The 22719-nt window shown below is 58.4% G+C and overlaps 1 protein-coding gene across 1 annotated transcript in view; it reads right to left on the bottom strand.

Annotated features, from left to right (window-relative positions):
* The window catches only part of LOC147111749 (mitogen-activated protein kinase kinase kinase kinase 4-like), a 536567-nt gene that overhangs the window by 43941 nt on the left and 469907 nt on the right, over window positions 1-22719 (bottom strand). The window contains 3 exon segments of the mRNA XM_085998951.1: window positions 1079-1222; window positions 1651-1821; window positions 6448-6565. Of these exon segments, the coding sequence (XP_085855077.1) occupies window positions 1079-1222; window positions 1651-1821; window positions 6448-6565 (433 nt within the window).

Genomic DNA, 22719 nt, shown 5'->3' with positions numbered 1-22719 from the left:
GCGAGTGTCTCACCTCCTGACTCCCCAAATCCTTTCCACCATCTACAAGGCACAAGTCAGGAGTGTGATGGAATACTCTCCACTTGCCTGGATGAGTGCAGCTCCAACAACACGCAAGAAGCTTGACACCATTCAGGATAAAGCAGCCCGCTTGATTGGCACTCCATCCACCACCTTCAACATTCACTCCCTCCACCACCTGCGCACTGTGGCTGCAGTGTGTACCATCTACAAGATGCACTGCAGCAACTCGCCAAAGCTCCTTCAACAGCACCTTCCAAACCCGCGACCTCTACCACTTAGAAGGACAAGGGCAGCAGACGCATGGGAACATCACCACCTACAAGTTCCCCTCCAAGCCACACACCATCCTGACTTGGACCTGTATCGCCGTTCCTTCACTGTCGCTGGGCCAAAATCCTGGAATTCCCTTCCTAACAGCATTGTGGGTGTACCTACACCATATGGACTGCAGCGGTTCAAGAAGGCGGCTCACCACCATCTTCTCAAGGGCAATTAGGGATGGGCACTAAATGCAGGCCTAGCCAGCGACGCCCACATCCCATCAATGAATTTTAAAAAAACATCTGACCCGAGCTATTTGATTCCCAACCTCAAAACACATCTTTCAACACCACACTGATTTTTTCTACTTCCACATCAGTGACTTTCATGAGTTCTCTGAATGAGACTAGCAATTTTGGTGCCAACTTGTGGAAAGCTATCAGCAGTCCAGCACTGTGGGCCTAGCCCAACAGGAACTTGAGGCAACCACAATTTATTTATGCAAGATCCTTACGCTGGCAGGGAATGATGAGACCTTCATCTCATCAGTCTGGGCTTGATTCTACCTAGGTTGCATAGATAATAAGAGTTAATGTGCCATATCACTAAATTTTAATTGAAATGCACAACCTAATTTCAAATGGAAAATGTTTCACTTTAACTGTATGCAAATCACTTCACAAAAGCATGAAGATTTTTTTCTGTATCTCAATATACATTTAGTAAAGACTACCACAAAAACAGAAAATACCACAATAGAGTTTGGTATCTCCAGATGCCAAAGAGCATTTACCTGATATTGTTACCAGCACATTCAAGCCCTCAAGCACATCCATCTGCTGAAAGCGCCTACGATTGATTAGAGGATACACCTTCCCTTGACCACTCCTGTCCAGCAACATCAGTCCACTCTCTGAGCCCACTAATAAATTCACACCTGAAGAAAATAACAGCAAAAAGTAAACACCCTATTCATTTCACAGTACAAGGCTGCATTTACACTACAATTATAGCATTGATGCAGAGCAGTGTTGTTTTGACAACACTAAAGTTGTAGTTTAAATCCAAAGTCAGCGCCGACCTGACTCCAGTGTGAGGCTCACTCTGTTCCAATCCAGAGTCATCTCAGACTCCAATTCCAGATTTGTTCTTCAACTTTTTTGTGTTGGTGCAAAATTAAACTGCTCTGCGGTGACATTACAGTTGTAGGTGTATATGCAGTCTAAATTACTGCTCAACTAACTAAAAAGACTAGGCCTAAAGGGCAATGTAGACTTCAGTATTCACACTAAATTTTATGTTACATTTATATTCTCGCACTTCAAAGTACAAAAACTATTGGAGAGAAGAATGAAAAGAACTTGCCCCATAAGGCAGCACAAAGAATCTCAGAGTTGAATCTCTTCTTGTACTTGCGGATTTCTGGTGTGTCACTCTGTGGCCTTATGTTGGTTGGATTTACATTGACAACGGAGCCTTTTCTACTTGGATCTTGCCTCATTGACTCTGGTCTAATCTGGTCACTAGAAAAAACAACTACAAAGAACAATCAGAGTTACAAATCAGTTCAACATGGTGTCCAATTCACATCTCTGCCCCCCCCCCCCCCGCGCCCCACCACCCCCCAAAAAAAAATCTTAAATAATTCTGACCCAGATCTAAAATAACACATTTTTCATTCTGTTGATAGTCTTCTCACATATCCTTTATGCTGCCAGGCCAATAGCTCAAGTGGCTGAGTGTTCAAATCACAGTAAGAAGTTTTAGTCACAGAACTGCCCGTCTTCCAAATTTTCTTGCATTTGGTTTGTTGAAGTTCTCAGCTGGGTTGCCATACTGCAAAGAAGTGGAGCATTTCAGTTTAAAGGGGATGGCAGAATGTGCCAGCAGCTGCATCTCCCCCCAGAACTCACACCATCAATGATTCATACAGTAACCTTTGATGTGGCAGTGGAGAATGCTAAACCACCTTCATTCTCTTAGCTAATGGGGTTTTACAGGGATGTATCATACCAGAGATATTGAAACTATATTATATATAATATAATTTATGCCATTGTTCAATTGTTTGTTGTATCCAAGACAAAAGTTGAAAATTCATAGTTAGTTTTCTTTTCCTTGGCCAGTTCCAAGGACTACATGAAACACTACACTTCTCATGCAAATATTTGGTTATTGCATGCTTGCTCTTTGAATTAGCTTGATAGTTAAGATAATTTTTTTTTTGAAATGTCATACAATGGGCTGGACATCAATTGCCATCAGATTTTGTTTTCTTTGGGTTACTAGTTCACCACTATAATGATGGTGAAGAAATTAGCTGCCGCCAATTTAGTGCTCTTTACATATTGCAGTGGCCATTGTGATCAACTACAGCTGGAGTTCACCTGCCCATTTGAAAGCCCTTTTCAAAAATACACAGATTTAGGTTGCTATCCCACTGTTGGGACAGAATTTTAAGTCTGGCTTTGGTGTGACAGGTATAAGACTAGCTTCTTACTGGTCCTGACCCTGCACTGTAAGTTGATCACGTTGTAGGTCATTGGCATTATTTTGCTAACTATTCGGCACGCCTGTTCTAGGTTCTGATACAAACAACCTATCAACAGTGCTAAAGAAGGTAAACAGAAACAGTGATAGCTCAAATCTACTGCTATCTTGAGGTGGAGAATAGCTATTGCTGACAGTGCCACAACTCCACACTACTGCCATTGGGACTACCCAGATCATAGTGTTGCCATTTTCAGACTAGCAAACCAAGAGTTGAAATTTAGAAATAGAGAAAGCATGATTTAATGATAACCAGATTTTACTCCAATACCGGTCTTCTTTACAGAAACCATTTGATATGAACCGCTTGAATTAGATTACTATAAAACAATCAACTTCACAGAGAATGCTACTACAGGTTACACGTCATCAATTATAGGATCCATCCATTCTTGCTATTTGTTTTTTAATTAGGCAATCTGGGTTCTGCTGGCAAGATAGTATGTATTGCCCAACCCTAGCTGCCTGAGGGCATTACTCCCACCACAGGGAATATATTACAGGCTGAATATAAAATTTGTAGATAAATTAGAGAGGTGCGTGTATTAACAGTAGAATTATGATCACAGGAAATTTTAATTGCCCAAAAATAGACTGGGGTAGGTAATAAGCTTGTGCTGAGAAAAGGAAAGGCTATTTGCAGTGTTTCGGACCGACTATTTTCTCAGTGTAGTGTTTCCACAAGGAAGAATATTCTCGTCTTAGTTCTGGGTAATGAAATGGAGAAAGGAGGCAACCTAATAGTAGGCGAACATCTTGGAAACAGTGAGCAAAATATAATGAGGTTAAATGCAAGAAAAAATAGTAAACAAAATGATAGATCTGCAATGGGAAATATCCCAACTGAAGATGGAAAGGGTACACATCAAAAATATTTCAGTATGGAAACAAAGTAGTATATCAAAGATTTGGGTTTGACAGATAAATGGAAAGCTGAAATCAAATTTAAAAACTAAGTTAAGCATTTAGTGCTAAAAGGGCAACTGATAAAAATGAAAGCAGGACAAATGTAAAGAATATAGGAAAGCTACAACAATGATGATTAGAATGGCTAAGGAGGGGTATGAGAGAAATCTAGCAAAAAATAAAAAGGCTTTATTCAAGTACAATAACAGCAAGAGAATAATCAAGGTAGGAGTTCAGCTCTAAGAGATAAAGCAGGAAGGCTTGCAGTTGACAGTGAGACAATATTTTGTTTCAGTTTTTATGGATATTAGCATTGCAGAATTACCAGAGATGGATATAGAGCAGTCAGCAGAGGTTATTGTTCAAAATGAAATGGACAAAAGAAGTGATTCAAACTTAACATAGGTACATAGAAATTGCTAGACAAAAAAAGACCACAGCCCATCTGTTTCACCTTCTACCATCCTGGTAGTTGCATGATACAATGATAATGGAGTTCTTGACTAATCATAGCTATCAATCTCTATTAATTAGTCGACAACAGACCCAGACATGGTGTGAGGAAAACCCCAGTGGTGGAGAGCTTTGGGAACCATAGGTCCAAAGTCACCGGCTCCTCCCAAGCATACTACACTTACCACCTCATATCTAAAATTACTCGTACTGTATGCCAAAATGTTATTTTCTGAAAGGAAACTATATGATTTGTATTTTAATGAATCAATACTAACTGCTTCCAGTCTCTCGAGGGAGCCTGTGCCATAGAGTGGCCACTCGTTCACTGAAATTCCGCAGATTCATTTTGAATTTACCCTCCTTCACGTGCAGGCCGTGTCCTCTGATTCTACTGTACTAAACTAAACAAGGTGAAATAGCTTTTCATGGTCTACATTATCTAGTTCCTTTAGAATCCTAAAAACAGCAATCATATCAGAGAGATAAATAACCAGAACCTGATGGTTTACATCTGAGGCAAACTAGGGAAGCAATAGCAGAGGTTCAGGCTATAATTTTCTAAAATTCTGTGGAAAGAAAATTGTGCTCGAGAACTGGAGGGTGGTAAATGTCACTCCCCTCTTCATAAAGAAGAAAAGCCAGACAATTATAGGCTGATTAGGTATACTTCAGTTGATAAATTACTAGAATTTATAATACAGGATGAAATTACTAAGCGCTTGGGAGGAACACGAGTTCATCAATTCAGCACTGATTTCTAAAAGGCAAGTCACGCTCGATCAGCCTGCTATAATTTTGTGAAGTAATAACAGAAAGGAAATGCAGTCTATATGGATTTTCAAAAAGCAGTTGATAAGCTTCCATATGAGACTTCTGCCAAATATAATGGCAATGGAATTAAGGGGAATGTGGCCACATAGTTAAAGATGGTTGGAGGGTGGAAAACAATGGTAGAATTAAAAGAAAGTTTCTTGGACTGGAAATGTGTAGTGAGTGGTGTTTCAATGTTGTCTGTGTTGAGGCCACTTTTAGTTGCTTTATACATAAATGACCTGGATTTAGGATTGAAGGAAGAGTTTTGAAATTTGCTGATGACCTGGGGTGCATATTCACAAATCTTTAAAAGTGGTAGGGCAAGGTGGTTAAAAAAGCATATGGGTTGCTTGGCTTTGTAAATAGGGGCATTGAATACAAAAACAAGAAAGTCACTAGTAAGGCCTCAGCTGGATTATTGTGTACAATTCTGGGCACCACACTTTAGGAAGGATGTCAAGTCATTGTAGAGAGTGCAGAGGAGGTTTACCAGGATGAAACCTGGGATGAGGGACTTCAGTTATATGGAGAGATTAAAAGAAGCTGGGATTGTTCTCTAGAGCAGATTATGTGGGGTTTTGATAGAGCAAGTAGGGAACAACTGTTTCCTCTGGCAAGTGGGCGGGTAACAAAAGGATTTAAAATATTTGGCAGAAGCACTAGAGGGGAAATGAGGAGAATTTTTTTCACAGAGGGTTGTTGAGATCTGGAAGCAGTTCTCATAGCAACTTTCAAAAGGCAATTGGACATGCACTTGAAGAGGACTAATTTGCAGGGTTATGGGGGAAAAAGCTGGGAAGTGGGACTAAATTGGACAGCTCTTTCAAAGAGCCAGCATGGGCATGACAGGCTGAATGGCCTTCTTTTGCACTGCAAGATACTGTGATTCTCCGACACCCAACTGCGGGTATGTCAAATTATGACAAGGACTGTGGAAGACTGTAGGAGGACACGGATAAGCCAGCAGATCGGCAGATAAGTTGTAGATGCAGTTCAATGTAGAAAAATGTCAAGCAGTACACTTTGGACGCAAGAATGGGGATGAAAATTCATCTAAATGATGTGCAGATACAATGGTCATTGAAAAGTAGCTAAACCATATACATTTACAGCACAGGAGGCACCCCAGTCAGCCCACCGTGCCGCTGCCCCTCTTAGCTAGAGCAGTCTAAAAGTAATCCCGCTGCCCTCTCCTCTCCTCATAATCCTTATTAGTGTGTCCAGTCCCTTATATCCAAGCCTGCTTAAAAATACCTTTCACTTGTCAATGGTGAACAATGGTGTGTATCCAAGGTCTTATCCTACATTATGCATAACAAAGACTGAGTATCGCAGCAGATGGTTACAATTTCATTTTCTTTTAAAAATGAATTACGGTCACCAAAAGATTAAAACAAAATCTGTATTATGATGACTGTACTGTGATTTCTTACTTACCCATAGAAGATATAGTGGTCCCACTAGATGGGGATATTTGCAATAATCTGGGATCTATAAATGGTGTGAATGATGAAGAGGATTTATGTTTCTGGAGTGTGTTTCCTGCTGACTGGGTCTGGAATAGGAACATTCAATTATAATGAATTAAAAAGCAAAATACAGAATGCATCCAAGAATGATTCCTAGTTAATAGAATTTGCATATCCCTGCATTTAAATTTTTGCATATAATAAAACCATGTCAAAATACATGATCCATTTACTTTTAAAATGGTAACTAATTTTGCATTTTTAAGTGATCACAATTATATAACTTCTAAGAATGTTCTTTCTCATGTTATTTGGATTTATTTGACATGTGCCTATCCTTACCACACATAAACCAGGCCTAGATGTCTATGTTGTGCCCAAGAATGTAATAATCCACAAAGAAACTTGCAGTGAATTGTACACACATATGAACATGTTTTAACATCAAAATGTGTGCCAATTTCAAACTAAAGTTGTATATTGTATACAAATAAAATGTTGCAGGAAAGATATTTTTAAAAATCAACCCTGATCAAAATATCTAGTGATCAAAAAAAATGTTGCAATGGCTCTACAGTCAATAATTTAATGTAAATTAGATTTGATAGATTAGATTAGTTAGTGGTTGTTAACCTGAAATTTAACATTTTATTGTCTGGTTATCTCTTTGTGTCGTCTTTGGTTACTGGACATTTTAACAATGCATAATTTTAATAAGGTGTAGAGTATTTTAGTAAAGCTGCCACATTTGATAAGAAATTTATAGCTTTGGAGCTACCTATTGTGGGAGGTGATGCAGCATGTGTATATAGATATTCCTTTCAAGCAAGATGGGGACTCCCTGGACTCGACAGATTTTTTTAAAAGCAATTACTTTATAATTTAAAAAGCAGATATAATACACCATCAACATTTTAAACTGTGAAAAAAAGGCATTTTTGGGTAAGACCAAACAAGCTCAAGGTCTTATCAGGAAACTGTACTACAGTCTTAGTGTTCATTATATTGGCATATTGCAAAAATATCAGACAGAATGGTCAGGAAAATCACACCAGCAACCATACTTATTTGCTTGGCTGTTTATTTATGAACCATATGCTTGGTGCATGAAATAATTTAAAAAAATCCTAAAGCAGTTTAGAGGTTGTGCTTAATTGAGTGTCTCCAAAGTTAAATTAGTTTACATTTTACAATTAGTTAACATTTTACATCAAACAGCAGAAAGATGCAGCCTTTCAATTCACTGTTTTAATAAGGGACACATGATTGTATATTAAATAGTTTAAATTTATAATATACTGTAAATCAAATCATTCAGATTGAATGATCAATTAAAAAGACTAGCTAATATTTCCGTCGCTAAAACATAGCTCTGTGAAAGAGAAGTTCAACTGCTTGCAATCTTATATCAGTGAATTAGGAATACTGAATGACTAATGAAGTTCATTGCTACACCTAATTTCCAATGCAAATTACGTGATTTGGTGCAATTAAATTTGTAAGCATAATTAGACAATCATTCAGAAACTTGTTCAAGACAATTTACATGAGTTTTGCATGTCATAGCAATAAAATGAAAATCTGTAATAATTAATGAGTCCTTTGAAAACTTAATTGAAGGATTAAAATATACCGTAAATCACTTTAAGTACTAAAAGGTATATTCTGTATCCAGAACAAAAGCTACAAGAAAAATTACATTTTAGTACTATGAATGTTCCATGCAGTTATTACCAGAAGACCAATGTAGCAACAAAACACAACATAGTTCAAATTTCTGAATTCCCCCTTTAAAGGTATTACTGCAAAACACTGACCTTCCTAGCTATGATATATTGAGCAACATTATCACATCGCAATACTAAGATAAGAAATATTTTGAAAGATCGTCTTAAGAGATACTCTCACTTCCAAAAAAAACTATTAAAATTATTCGATTTAAATTACTTATTTTTGAATGTATTTCAACATTTGAAAGCTGACTCCGCTTGGATGGAGTGTCTTGCTGGAATTTGAGCCCTACAGCATGATGGAACTGAACTGATGCATGCATACGTTTAAAGCAGCAAGATCGCTAAAGCACTCTGGATTGTACTGCAGTGAAAGTTCAGCTCCCTCACAGTCAGACTCAGCAATTCCTCCACACTAGTACATTACACTCCACTGCAAAAATCAGTGCGATTGTTGGACCAAAACTGTATTTCTTCCAAATTACAATGAAGTTATACTTTAACTTTAATTTTCCCAAAAGGGAACTATGAAGCCATGTCCTGTAACAGTGATATCTTTAACAAAAAGTTAACTTTGCAACTAATGGAATTGCCACATTTTCACAAAAATAACCCATTCACATCTTCCAAATGGAATTTAAATTGTACTAAAGAGGGGCAGAGCGAGACCAAGGCAGAAAGAGGGGGAGCGGGGGAGAGCTAAGAGAGAGATGAGAGTGGGAGACAGAGCGGGAGACAGAGAGAGAGATGAGAGCGGGAGACAGACAGAAGGAGAGACAAAGCGGGAGACAGTGTGAGAGAGAGAGAGAGAGCGCGCGGCAGGCAGTGAGACCGAGAGAGCGCGCGAGAGTGGGCAGCGAAAGAGGATAGTGAGAGCGCGCGAGCGGGAGACAGACAGACAGTGAGTGAGAGCAAGCGAGCTAGAGCGAGAGCGACCGAGCTAGAGCGACACCGAGAGAAGAGAGCGAGAGCGGCCGAGAGAGAGAGCGAGAGCATGCGAGCGACCGGAGAGAGGGAGAAAGAGGGCGAGCGAGCGCGACTGAGGGAGCGCGAGCGCCCGAGAGAGAGCGACCGAGAGAGAGCGAGAGCGACAGAGAGAGCGCGACCGAGAGAGCGACCGACAGAGAGAGAGCGAGCGAGCGAGCGACCGAGAGAGAGCGCGATCGAGGGAGAGAGAGCGACCGAGGGAGAGAGCGACCGAGAGAGAGAGCGCGAGCGGCCGAGAGAGAGCGGCCGAGAGAGAGAGAGCGAGCGACCGAGAGAGAGCGAGCAACCGAGGGAGAGAGAGAGCGCGACCGAGGGAGAGAGAGAGCGCGACGGAGGGAGAGAGAGAGCGACCGACCGACAGTGAGAGCGACCGAGAGAGAGAAAAAGCGACCGGAGAGAGAACGAGCGACTGAGAGAGCGAGCGACCGACCGAGAAAAATCGACCGGAGAGAGAGCGAGCGACCAAGAGAGAGAGAGCGACCGAGAGAGAGCGCGACCGAGAGAGCGTGAGCGAGAGCTAGCGACCAAGAGAGAGAGCAACCGATGAAGAGAGAGAGCGACCACGGATGAGAGCGACCGCGAGAGAGAGAGCGCGGACCGAGAGAGCGAGCGACAGAGAGCGAAGCGAGCGACCGAGAGAGAGCGAGCGACCCGAGAGAGAGAGAGCGAGCGGCCGAGAGAGAGAGAGCGAGCGGCCGAGAGAGAGAGAGCGAGCGGCCGAGAGAGAGAGCGAGCGGCCGAGAGAGAGCGAGCGGCCGAGAGAGAGAGCGCGAGTGAGCGGCCGAGAGAGAGAGAGCGAGCGGCCGAGAGAGAGCGAGCGGCCCGAGAGAGAGAGAGCGAGCGACAAGAGAGAGCGAGCGACTGAGAGAGAGCGAGCGTGACTGAGAGAGCGACCGAGAGAGAGAGAGCGACCGAAAGAAAGCGAAGCGACCGAGCAACCGAGAGAGAGCGACCGAGAGAGGCGAGCGACGAGAGAGCGAGAGCGAGCGGACCTGGAGAGCACAACCGACCGAGAGAGAGCGAACGACAGAGAGAGAGCGAGCGATGGAGAGAGAGAGAGAGCGACCGAGAGAGAGCGACCGAGAGAGAGAGCGCAACCGAGGGAGAGAGAGAGAGCGACCGAGGGAGAGAGCGACCGAGAGAGAGAGCGCGCGCGAGGGCGACCGAGAGAGAGAGCGCGCGCGAGGGCGACCGAGAGAGAGAGCGCGCGCCTGAGGGCGACCGAGAGAGAGAGCGCGCGCAGAGGGCGACCGAGAGAGAGAGCGCGCGCGAGGGCGACCGAGAGAGAGAGCGCGCGCGGAGGGCGACCGAGAGAGAGAGCGCGCGCGAGGGCGACCGAGAGAGCGCGCTAGGGCGACCGAGAGAGAGAACGTGAGGGCGACCGAGAGAGAACGCGCGAGGGCGACCGAGAGAGAGCGCGCACGCGAGGGCGACCGAGAGAGAGATCGTGCGTGAGGGCGACTGAGAGAGAGATCGTGCGCGAGGGCGAGAGAGAGTGGGCGCGCGAGGGCGACTGAGAGAGAGCGCGCGCGCGAGGGCGACCGAGAGAGAGAGCGCGCGCGCGAGCGAGGGCGACCGAGAGAGTAAGAGCACGCGCGAGGGCGACCGAGAGAGAGCGCGCGAGGGCGACCGAGAGAGAGCGCGAGGGCGACCGAGAGAGAGAGCGCGAGGGCGACCGAGAGAGCGCGTGCGAGGGCGACCGAGAGAGAGAACGCGCGTGCGAGGGCGACCGAGAGAGAGAACGCGGGCGGGGGCGACCGTGAGAGAGCGAGCGACCGAGAGAGCGCGCGAGGGCGACCGAGAGAGAGAGCGCGCGCGCGGGCGACCGAGAGAGAGAGCGATGCGACCGAGAAAGAGCGAGCGTGCGAGGGCGACCGAGAGAGATCGCGCGCGCGAGGGCGACCGAGAGAGAGCGCGCGCGAGGGCGACCGAGAGAGAGCGCGACGGCGGCCGAGAGAGCGCGCGCGCGAGGGCGACCGAGAGAGAGAGCGCGCGAGGGCGACCGAGAGAGAGAGCGCGCAGCGAGGGCGACCGAGAGAGAGAGCGCGCGCGAGGGCGACCGAGAGAGAGAGAGCGCGCGCGAGGGCGACCGAGAGAGAGAGCGCGCGAGGGCGACCGAGAGAGAGAGCGCGCGCGAGGGCGACCGATGAGAGAGAGCGCGCGCGAGGGCGACCGAGAGAGAGAGCGCGCGCGAGGGCGACCGAGAGAAAGCGAGCGACCGAGAGAGAGAGCGCGCGACCGAGAGAGAGAGCGCGCGCGACCGAGAGAGTGAGGGCGCGCGACCGAGAGAGTGAGGGCGCGCGACCGAGAGAGTGAGGGCGCGCGACCGAGAGAGAGCGCGCGACCGAGAGAGAGAGAGCGCGTGAGGGCGACCGAGAGAGAGAGCGCGCGAGGGCGACCGAGAGAGAGAGCGCTGCGAGGAGGACCGAGAGAGCACGCGCGCGAGGAGGACCGAGAGAGCACGCGCGCGAGGAGGACCGAGAGAGCCGAAGGCGCGCGAGGAGGGACCGAGAGAGAGAGCGCGCGAGGAGGACCGAGGATGAGAGAGCGCGCGAGGAGGACCGAGAGAGAGAGCGCGCGAGGAGGACCGAGAGAGAGCGCGCGCGAGGGCGACCGAGAGAGAGAGCGCGCGCGCGAGGGCGACCGAGAGAGAGAGAGCGAGCGCGCGAGGGCGACCGAGAGAGCGCGCGCGAGGGCGACCGAGAGAGAGCTCGCGACCGAGAGAGAGAGAGAGCGCGCGCTGCGGGCAACCGAGAGAGAGAGCGAGCGACCGAGAAAGAGAGAGCGCGCGACCGAGAGAGAGAGAGCACGAGGGCGACCGAGAGAGAGCGCGCGCGCGCGAGGGCGACCGAGAGAGAACACGCGCGCGAGGGCGACCGAGAGAGCGCGAGGGCGACCGAGAGAGAGAGTGCGAGGAGAGCGCGCGAGGGCGACCGAGAGAGAGAGCGGGCGGGAGGGCGACCGAGAGATCGTGCGCAAGGGCGAGAGAGAGAGCGTGCGCGCCGAGGGCGACTGAGAGAGAGAGCGCGAGGGCGACCGAGGGAGAGCGCGGCGCGCGGGCGACCGAGAGAGAGAGCGAGCGACCGAGAAAGAGAGAGCGCGCGACCGAGAGAGAGCGCGCGCGCGAGGACGACCGAGAGAGAGCGCGCGCGCGCGAGGGCGACCGAGAGAGAGAGCGCTGCGCGCAGAGGGCGACCGAGAGAGAGGGAGCGCGCGCGCGAGGGGCGACCGAGAGAGAGAGCACAGCGCGCGAGGAGGACCGAGAGAGCACGCGCGCGAGGAGGACCGAGAGAGCGAGCGCGCGAGGAGGACCGAGAGAGAGAGCGCGCGAGGAGGACCGAGAGAGAGAGCGCGCGAGGAGGACCGAGAGAGAGAGCGCCGCGAGGAGGACCGAGAGAGAGCGCGCGCGAGGGCGACCGAGAGAGATAGCGCGCGCGAGGGCGACCGAGAGAGCGCGCGCGAGGGCGACCGAGAGAGAGCGCGCGCGAGGGCGACCGAGAGAGAGAGAGAGCGCGCTGAGGGCGACCGAGAGAGAGAGAGAGCGCGCGAGGGCGACCGAGAGAGAGAGCGCGCGCGAGGGCGACCGAGAGAGAGAGAGCGCGCGAGGGCGACCGAGAGAAAGCGAGCGACCGAGAGAGAGCGCGCGACCGAGAGAGAGAGATCGCGCGACCGAGAGAGAGAGCGCGCGCGACCGAGAGAGTGAGGGCGCGCGACCGAGAGAGCGCGCGACCGAGAGAGAGAGAGCGCGTGAGGGCGACCGAGAGAGAGAGCGCGCGAGGGCGACCGAGAGAGAGAGCGCGCGAGGAGGACCGAGAGAGCATGCGCGCGAGGAGGACCGAGAGAGCACGCGCGCGAGGAGGACCGAGAGAGCACGCGCGCGAGGAGGACCGAGAGAGCACGCGCGCGAGAGGACCGAGAGAGCACGCGCGCCGAGGAGGACCGAGGAGAGCACGCGCGCGAGGAGGACCGAGAGAGCGAGCGCGCGAGGAGGACCGAGAGAGAGAGCGCGCGAGGAGGACCGAGAGAGAGAGCGCGCGAGGAGGACCGAGAGAGAGAGCGCGCGAGGAGGACCGAGAGAGAGAGCGCGCGAGGAGGACCGAGAGAGAGCGCGCGCGAGGAGGACCGAGAGAGGAGCGCGCGCGAGGAGGGACCGAGAGAGAGCGCGCGCGAGGGCGACCGAGAGAGAGAGCGCGCGCGAGGGCGCGACCGAGAGAGAGAGAGCGAGCGCGCGAGGGCGACCGAGAGAGCGCGAGCGAGGGCGACCGAGAGAGAGAGCGCGATGCGAGAGAGCGCGCGAGGGCAACCGAGGGAGAGAGCGGGCGGGAGGGCGACCGAGAGATCGTGCGCAAGGGCGAGAGAGAGAGCGTGCGCGCGAGGGCGACTGAGAGAGAGAGCGCGAGGCGACCGAGGGAGAGCGCGCGCTTGCGGGCGACCGAGAGAGAGAGCGAGCGACCGAGAAAGAGAGAGCGCGCGACCGAGAGAGAGAGAGCGCGAGGGCGACCGAGAGAGAGCGCGCGCGCGCGAGGGGCGACCGAGAGAGCGTGCGCGCGAGGGCGACCGAGACAGAGCGCGCGCGCGTGGGGCGACCGAGACAGAGCGCGCAGCGCTCGAGGGCGACCGAGAGAGAGCCGCGCGCGAGGGCGACCGAGAGAGAGAGAGCGCGCGAGGGCGACTGAGAGAGAAAGCGCAGCGCGAGCGAGGGCGACCGAGAGAGAGCGCACAGCGCGCGAGGAGGACCAAGAGAGCACGCGCGCGAGGAGGACCGAGAGAGCACGCGCGCGAGGAGGACCGAGAGAGAGCGCGCGCGAGGGCGACCGAGAGAGAGAGCGCGCGAGGGCGACCGAGAGAGAGAGCGCGCGCGAGGGCGACCGAGAGAGCGCGCGCCACGAGGGCGACCGAGAGAGAGAGCGCGCGCAGAGGGCGACCGAGAGAGAGAGCGCGCGAGGGCGACCGAGAGAGAGAGCGCGCGCGAGGGCGACCGAGAGAGAGAGCGCGCGCGAGGGCGACCGAGAGAGAGAGCGCGCGCTGAGGGCGACCGAGAGAGAGAGCGCGCGCGAGGGCGACCGAGAGATCGTGCGCAAGGGCGAGAGAGAGAGCGGTGCGCGCGAGGGCGACTGAGAGAGCGCGAGGGCAACCGAGGGAGAGCGCGCGCGCGCGGGCGACCGAGAGAGAGAGAGCGAGCGACCGAGAAAGAGAGAGCGCGCCGAGGCGAGGACGACCGAGAGAGAGCGCGCGCGCGAGGGCGACCGAGAGAGAGGAGCGCGCGCGCGAGGGTGACCGAGAGAGAGGGAGCGCGCGGCGCGAGGGCGACCGAGAGAGAGGGAGCGCGCGCGCGAGGGCGACGAGAGAGGGAGCGCGCGTGCGAGGGCGACCGAGAGAGAGGGAGCGCGCGCGCTGAGGGCGACCTAGAGAGAGAGGGAGCGCGCGCGCGCGAGGGCGACCGAGAGAGAGAGAGCGCGCGAGTGGAGGGCGACCGAGAGCGCGGGCGACCGAGAGAGAGAGCGCACGCGCGAGGGCGACCGAGAGAGAGAGAGAGGCGCTGAGGGGCGACCGAAAGAGAGAGCGCGAGTGCGAGAGAGCGCGGCGAGGGCGACCGAGAGAGAGAGCGGGCGGGAGGGCGACCGAGAGATCGTGCGCAAGGGCGAGAGAGAGAGCGTGCGCGCGAGGGCGACTGAGAGAGAGAGCGCGAGGGCGACCGAGGGATGAGCGCGCGCGCTGCGGGGCGACCGAGAGAGAGCGCGCGCGCGAGGGCGACCGAGAGAGAGAGAGCGCGCGCGCGCGAGGGCGACCGAGAGAGCGCGGCGCGCGAGGGCGACCGAGACAGAGCGCGCGCGCAGAGGGCGACCGAGAGAGAGCGCGCGCGAGGGCGACCGAGAGAGAGACCACGCGCGCGCTGAGGGCGACCGAGAGAGAGAGCACGCGCGCGAGGAGGACCGAGAGAGCACGCGCGCGAGGAGGACCGATAGAGAGAGCGCGCGAGGAGGACCGAGAGAGAGAGCGCGCGAGGAGGACCGAGAGAGAGAGCGCGCGAGGAGGACCGAGAGAGAGAGCGCGCGAGGAGGACCGAGAGAGAGCGCGCGCGAGGGCGACCGAGAGAGAGCGCGCGCGAGGGCGACCGAGAGAGAGAGCGCGCGCGACCGAGAGAGTGAGGGCGCGCGACCGAGAGAGTGAGGGCGCGCGACCGAGAGAGAGCGCGCGACCGAGAGAGAGAGCGCGCGCTGAGGGCGACCGAGAGAGAGAGCGCGCGAGGGCGACCGAGAGAGAGAGCGCGCGAGGAGGACCGAGAGAGAGAGCGCGCGAGGAGGACCGAGAGAGCACGCGCGCGAGGAGGACCGAGAGAGCACGCGCGCGAGGAGGACCGAGCGAGCGAGCGAGCGAGCGAGGAGGACCGAGAGAGAGAGCGCGCGAGGAGGACCGAGAGAGAGAGCGCGCGAGGAGGACCGAGAGAGAGAGCGCGCGAGGAGGACCGAGAGAGAGCGCGCGCGAGGGCGACCGAGAGAGCGCGCGCGAGGGCGACTGAGAGAGACGAGAGCGAGCGCACGAGGGCGACCGAGAGAGAGGGAGCGCGCGAGTGAGGGCGACCGAGAGCGCGGGCGACCGAGAGAGAGAGCGCGCGCGCGAGGAGGACCGAGAGAGCACGCGCGCGAGGAGGACCGAGAGAGCGAGCGCGCGAGGAGGACCGAGAGAGAGAGCGCGCGAGGAGGACCGAGAGAGAGAGCGCGCGAGGAGGACCGAGAGAGAGAGCGCGCGAGGAGGACCGAGAGAGCGCGCGCGAGGAGGACCGAGAGAGAGCGCGCGCGAGGGCGACCGAGGAGAGAGAGCGGCGCTGCGAGGGCGACCGAGAGAACGCGCGGCGGAGGGCGACCGAGAGAGAGGAGCGCGCTGCGAGGGCGACCGAGAGAGAGAGCGCGCGCGAGGGCGACCGAGAGAGAGTGCGCGCGCGAGGGCGACCGAGAGAGAGTGCGCGCGCGAGGGCGACCGAGAGAGAGAGCGCGCGCGAGGGCGACCGAGAGAGCGCGCTAGGGCGACCGAGAGAGAGAACGTGAGGGCGACCGAGAGAGAACGCGCGCTGAGGGCGACCGAGAGAGAGCGCGCACGCGAGGGCGACCGAGAGAGAGAGCAGGCGCGAGGGCGACCGAGAGAGAGATCGTGCGTGAGGGCGACTGAGAGAGAGATCGTGCGCGAGGGCGAGAGAGAGTGGGCGCGCTAGAGGGCGACTGAGAGAGAGCGCGCGCGCGAGGGCGACCGAGAGAGAGAGCGCGCGCGCGAGCGAGTGCGACCGAGAGAGTAAGAGCACGCGCGAGGGCGACTGAGAGAGAGAGAGCGCGCGAGGGCGACCGAGAGAGAGCGCGAGGGCGACCGAGAGAGAGAGCGCGAGGGCGACCGAGAGAGCGCGTGCGAGGGCGACCGAGAGAGAGAACGCGCGTGCGAGGGCGACCGAGAGAGAGAACGCGGGCGGGGGGCGACCGTGAGAGAGCGAGCGACCGAGAGAGCGCGCGAGGGCGACCGAGAGAGAGAGCGCGCGCCGCGGGCGACCGAGAGAGAGAGCGAGCGACCGAGAAAGAGCGAGCGCGCGAGGGCGACCGAGAGAGATCGCGCGCGCGAGGGCGACCGAGAGAGAGCGCCGCGCGAGGGCGACCGAGAGAGAGCGCAACGGCGGCCGAGAGAGCGCGCGCGCGAGGGCGACCGAGAGAGAGCGCGCGCGCGAGGGCGACCGAGAGAGAGAGCGCGCGAGGGCGACCGAGAGAGAGAGCGCGCGAGGGCGACCGAGAGAGAGAGCGCGCGCGAGGGCGACCGAGAGAGCGCGCGCGAGGGCGACCGAGAGAGAGAGCGCGCGCGAGGGCGGACCGAGAGAGAGAGAGAGCGCGCGAGGGCGACCGAGAGAGAGAGCGCGCGCGAGGGCGACCGAGAGATGAGAGCGCGCGCGAGGGCGACCGAGAGAGAGAGCGCGCGCGAGGGCGACCGAGAGAAAGCGAGCGACCGAGAGAGAGCGCGCGACTGAGAGAGAAAGCGCGCGCGCGCGAGGGCGACCGAGAGAGAGAGCACGCGCGCGAGGAGGACCGAGATGAGCACGCGCGCCGAGGGAGGACCGAGGAGAGCGAGCGCGCGAGGAGGACCGAGGGAGAGCGCGCGCTGAGGGCGACCGAGAGAGAGCGCGCGCGCTGAGGGCGACCGAGAGAGAGAGAGCGCTGCGCGCGAGGGCGACCGAGAGAGAGAGACGCGCGCGCGGAGGGCGACCGAGAGAGAGCGCGGCGCGCGAGGGCGACCGAGAGAGAGCGCGCGCGAGGGCGACCGAGAGGAGAGCGCGCGCGAGGGCGACCGAGAGAGAGAGAGAGAGAGAGCGCGCGAGGGCGACTGAGAGAGAAAGCGCTGCGCGAGGGCGAGGGCGACCGAGAGAGAGAGCACTGCGCGCGAGGAGGACCGAGAGAGCAACGCGCGCCGAGGAGGACCGAGGAGAGCACCACGCGCGAGGAGGACCGAGAGAGCGAGCGGCGCGAGGAGGACCGAGAGAGAGAGCGCGCGAGGAGGACCGAGAGAGCGAGCGCGCGAGGAGGACCGAGAGAGAGAGCGGCGCGAGGAGGATCGAGAGAGAGAGCGCGCGAGGAGGACCGAGAGAGAGAGCGCGCGAGGAGGACCGAGAGAGAGCGCGCGCGAGGAGGACCGAGAGAGAGCGCGCGAGGAGGACCGAGAAGAGAGCGCGCGCGAGGGCGACCGAGAGAGAGAGCGCGCGCGAGGGCGACCGAGAGAGAGCGAAGCGCGCGAGGGGCGACCGAGAGAGCGCGCGCGAGGGGCGACCGAGAGAGAGAGAGAGCGCGCGCAGCGGGCAACCGAGAGAGAGTGAGCGAGCGACCGAGAAAGAGAGAGCCACGCGACCGAGAGAGAGAGAGCACGAGGGCGACCGAGAGAGAGCGCGCGGCGCGAGGGCGACCGAGAGAGAACACGCGCGCGAGGGCGACCGAGAGAGAGAGCGCGAGTGCGAGCGAGGGCGACCGAGAGAGAGAGAGCGGGCGGGAGGGCGACCGAGAGATCGTGCGCAAGGGCGAGAGAGAGAGCGTGCGCGCGAGGGCGACTGAGAGAGAGCGCGAGGGCGACCGAGGGAGAGCGCGCGCAGGCGGGCGACCGAGAGAGAGCGCGAGGGCGACCGAGAGAGAGCGCTGCGCGCCGAGGGCGACCGAGAGAGAGCGCGAGGGCGACCGAGAGAGAGCGCGCGCGCGAGGGCGACCGAGAGAGAGCGCGCGCGCGAGGGCGACCGAGAGAGGGCGCGCGCGAGGGCGACCGAGAGAGAGAGAGCGCGCGAGGGCGACTGAGAGAGAAAGCTGCGCGCGCGCGCGAGGGCGACCGAGAGAGAGAGCACGTGCGCGAGGAGGACCGAGAGAGCACCGCGCGCGAGGAGGACCGAGAGAGCACTGCGCGCGAGGAGGACCGAGAGAGCGAGCGCGCGAGGAGGACCGAGAGAGCGAGCGCGGCGAGGAGGACCGAGAGAGAGAGCGTGCGAGGAGGACCGAGAGAGAGAGCGCGCGAGGAGGACCGAGAGAGAGAGCGCGCGAGGAGGACCGAGAGAGCCGAGCGCGCGAGGAGGACCGAGAGAGAGAGCGCGCGAGGAGGATCGAGAGAGCGCGCGAGGAGGAGCCGAGAGTGGGGAGCGCGCGAGTAGGAACCGAGAGAGAGCGCGCGCGAGGGCGACCGAGAGAGAGAGAGCGAGCGCGCGAGGGCGACCGAGAGAGCGCGCGCGAGGGCGACCGAGAGAGCTCGCGACCGAGAGAGAGAGAGCGCGCGCGCGCGCGGGCAACCGAGAGAGAGAGCGAGGCGACCGAGAAAGAGAGAGCGCGCGACCGAGAGAGAGCACGAGGGCGACCGAGAGAGAGCGCGCTGCGCGCTGAGGGCGACCGAGAGAGAACACGCGCGCGAGAGAGCGCGAGGGCGACCGAGAGAGATGAGTGCGAGAGAGCGCGGCGAGGGCGACCGAGAGAGAGAGCAGGCGGGAGGGCGACCGAGAGATCGTGCGCAAGGGCGGAGAGAGAGAGGCGTGCCGCGCTGAGGGCGACTGAGATTGAGAGCGCGAGGGCGACCGAGGGAGACGCTGCTGCCGCGGGGCGACCGGAGAGAGCGAGCGACCGAGAAAGAGAGAGCGCGCGATCGAGAGGGAGCGCGCGCGCGAGGACGACCGAGAGAGAGAGCGCTGCCGCGGCGAGGGCGACCGAGAGAGAGTGCGCGCGGCGCGAGGGCGACCGAGAGAGAGGGAGCGCTGCGCGCTGAGGGCGACCGAGAGAGCGCGCAGCGAGGGCGACCGAGAGAGAGAGCGCGCGAGGGCGACCGAGAGAGCGTGCGCGAGGGCGACCGAGAGAGAGAGCGCGCGCGAGGGCGACCGAGAGAGAGAGCGCGCGCGAGGGCGACCGAGAGAAAGCGAGCGACCGAGAGAGAGCGTAGCGACCGAGAGAGAGAGATCGCGCGACCTGAGAGAGAGAGATCGCGCGACCGAGAGAGAGAGCGGCGCGCGACCGAGAGAGTGAGGGCGCGCGACCGAGAGAGTGAGGGCGCGCGACCGAGAGAGAGCGCGCGAGCCGAGAGAGAGAGAGCGCGCGAGGGCGACCGAGAGAGAGAGCGCGCGAGGGCGATCCGAGAGAGAGAGCGCGCGAGGAGGACCGAGAGAGCACGCGCGCGAGGAGACCGAGAGAGCACGCGCGCGAGGAGGACCGAGAGAGCGAGCGCGCGAGGAGGACCGAGAGAGAGAGCGCGCGAGGAGGACCGAGAGAGAGAGCGCGCGAGGAGGATCGAGAGAGAGAGCGCGCGAGGAGGACCGAGAGAGAGAGCGCGCGAGGAGGACCGAGAGAGAGCGCGCGCGTGAGGGCGACCAAGAGAGAGAGCGCGCGCGAGGGCGACCGAGAGAGAGAGAGCGAGCGCACGAGGGCGACCGAGAGAGCGCGCGCGAGGGCGACCGAGAGAGAGCTCGCGACCGAAGAGAGAGAGCGCGCGCTGCGGGCAACCGAGAGAGAGAGCGAGCGACCGAGAAAGAAGAGAGCGCGCGACCGAGAGAGAGAGAGCACGAGGGCGACCGAGAGAGAGCGCTGCGCGCGAGGGCGACCGAGAGAGAACACGCGCGCGAGGGGCGACCGAGAGAGCGCGAGGGGCGACCGAGAGAGAGAGCGCGAGTGCGAGAGAGCGCGGCGAGGGCGACCGAGAGAGAGAGCGGGCGGGGAGGGCGACCGAGAGATCGTGGTGCAAGGGGCGAGAGAGAGAGCGTAGGCGCGGCGAGGGCGACTGAGAGAGAGAGCGCGAGGGCGACCGAGGAGAGCGCGCGCGCGCGGGCGACCGAGAGAGAGAGCCAGCGACCGAGAAAGAGAGAGCGCGCGACCGAGAGAGAGCGAGCGCACGAGGGCGACCGAGAGAGCGCGCGCGAGGGCGACCGAGAGAGAGCGCGCGGACCGAGAGAGAGAGAGCGCGCGAGGGCGACCGAGAGAGAGAGCGCGCGAGGGCGACCGAGAGAGAGAGCGCGCGAGGAGGACCGAGAGAGCACGCGCGCGAGGAGGACCGAGAGAGCACGCGCGCGAGGAGGACCGAGAGAGCACGCGCCGAGGAGGACCGAGAGAGCGAGCGCGCGAGGAGGACCGAGAGAGCGAAGCGCGCGCGAGGAGGACCGAGAGAGAAAGCGCGCGAGGAGGACCGAGAGAGAGCGCGCGCGAGGGCGACCAAGAGAGAGAGCGCGCGCGGAGGGCGACCGAAGAGAGAGAGAGCGAGCGCACGAGGGCGACCGAGAGAGCGCGGCGCGAGGGCGACCGAGGAGAGAGCTCGCGACCGAGAGAGAGAGAGAGCGCGCGCGCAGGCGGGGCAACCGAGAGAGAGAGCGAGCGACCGAGAGAGGAGCGCGGCGCGCGAGGACGGGCCGAGAGAGAGCGCGCGCAGCGCGAGGGGCGACCGAGAGAGAGAGCGCGCGCCGCGAGGGCGACCGAGAGAGAGGGAGCGCGCGCGCGAGGGCGACCGAGAGAGAGGGAGCGCGCGCGCGAGGGCGACCGAGAGAGAGGGAGCGCGCGCGCGCGAGGGCGACCGAGAGAGAGGGAGCGCGCTGCGCGAGGGCGACCGAGAGAGAGGGAGCGCGCGCCCGAGGGCGACCGACGAGAGAGGGAGCGCGCGAGTGAGGGCGACCGAGAGCGCGCGCGCGAGGGCGACCGAGAGAGAGAGCGCGCGCTGCGAGGGCGACCGAGAGAGAGAGCGCGAGGGCGACCGAAGAGAGCGCGAGTGCGAGAGAGCGCGCGAGGGCGACCGAGAGAGAGAGCGGGCGGGAGGGCGACCGAGAGATCGTGCGCAAGGGCGAGAGAGAGAGCGTGCGCGCGAGGGCGACTGAGAGAGAGAGCGCGAGGGGCGACCGAGGGAGAGCGCGCGCGCGCAGGGGCGACCGAGAGAGAGAGCGAGCGACCGAGAAAGAGAGAGCGCGCGACCGAGAGAGAGCGCGCGCGCGCGAGGACGACCGAGAGAGAGCGCGCGCAGCGAGGGCGACCGAGAGAGAGAGCGCGCGCGGCGGAGGGCGACCGAGAGAGAGGGAGCGCGCGCGCGAGGGCGACCGAGAGAGAGAGAGAGCGCGCGAGGGCGACCGAGAGAGAGAGCGCGCGCGGAGGGCGACCGAGAGAGCGCGCGCGAGGGCGACCGAGAGAGCGCGCGCGAGGGCGACCGAGAGAAAGCGAGCTACCGAGAGAGAGCGCGCGACCGAGAGAGAGAGATCGCGCGACCGAGAGAGCGCGCAGCGACCGAGAGAGTGAGGGCGCGCGACCGAGAGAGTGAGGGCGCGCGACCGAGAGAGAGAGAGCGCGTGAGGGCGACCGAGAGAGAGAGCGCGCGAGGGCGACCGAGAGAGAGAGCGCGCGAGGAGGACCGAGAGAGCACGCGCGCGGAGGAGGACCGAGAGAGGCACGCGCGCGAGGAGGACCGAGAGAGCACGCGCGCGAGGAGGACCGAGAGAGCACGCGAGCGAGGAGGACCGAGAGAGCACGCGCGCGAGGAGGACCGAGAGAGCGAGCGCGCGAGGAGGACCGAGAGAGAGAGCGCGCGAGGAGGATCGAGAGAGAGAGGCGCGCGAGGAGGACCGAGAGAGAGAGCGCGCGAGGAGGACCGAGAGAGAGCGCGCGCGAGGGCGACCGAGAGAGAGAGCGCGCGCAGAGGGCGACCGAGAGAGAGAGCGCGCGCAGAGGGCGACCGAGAGAGAGCGAGGCGCGCGAGGGCGACCGAGAGAGCGCGCGCGAGGGCGACCGATGAGGAGAAGCGCGCGCGCGAGGGCGACGAGAGAGAGAGCGCGCGCGAGGGCGACCGAGAGAAAGCGAGCGACCAAGAAGAGCGCGCGACCGAGAGAGAGAGATCGCGCGACGAGAGAGCGCGCGACCGAGAGAGAGAGGCGCGCGACGAGAGAGTGAGGGCGCGCGACCGAGAGAGTGAGGGCGCGACCGAGAGGAGGCCCGAGAGAGAGAGAGCGCGTGAGGGGCGACCGAGAAGAGAGCGCGCTCTCTCTCTCGGTCGCCCTCAGCGCGCTCTCTCTC

Source organism: Somniosus microcephalus, chromosome 10 (assembly GCF_052327205.1).
Source record: "Somniosus microcephalus isolate GS21.2 chromosome 10, FLI_Smic_1.0, whole genome shotgun sequence".
Classification (NCBI taxonomy): Eukaryota; Metazoa; Chordata; class Chondrichthyes; order Squaliformes; family Somniosidae; genus Somniosus; species Somniosus microcephalus.
Note: the sequence above shows the minus strand (reverse complement) of the source record. Positions and strands in the feature narration are given on the sequence as shown.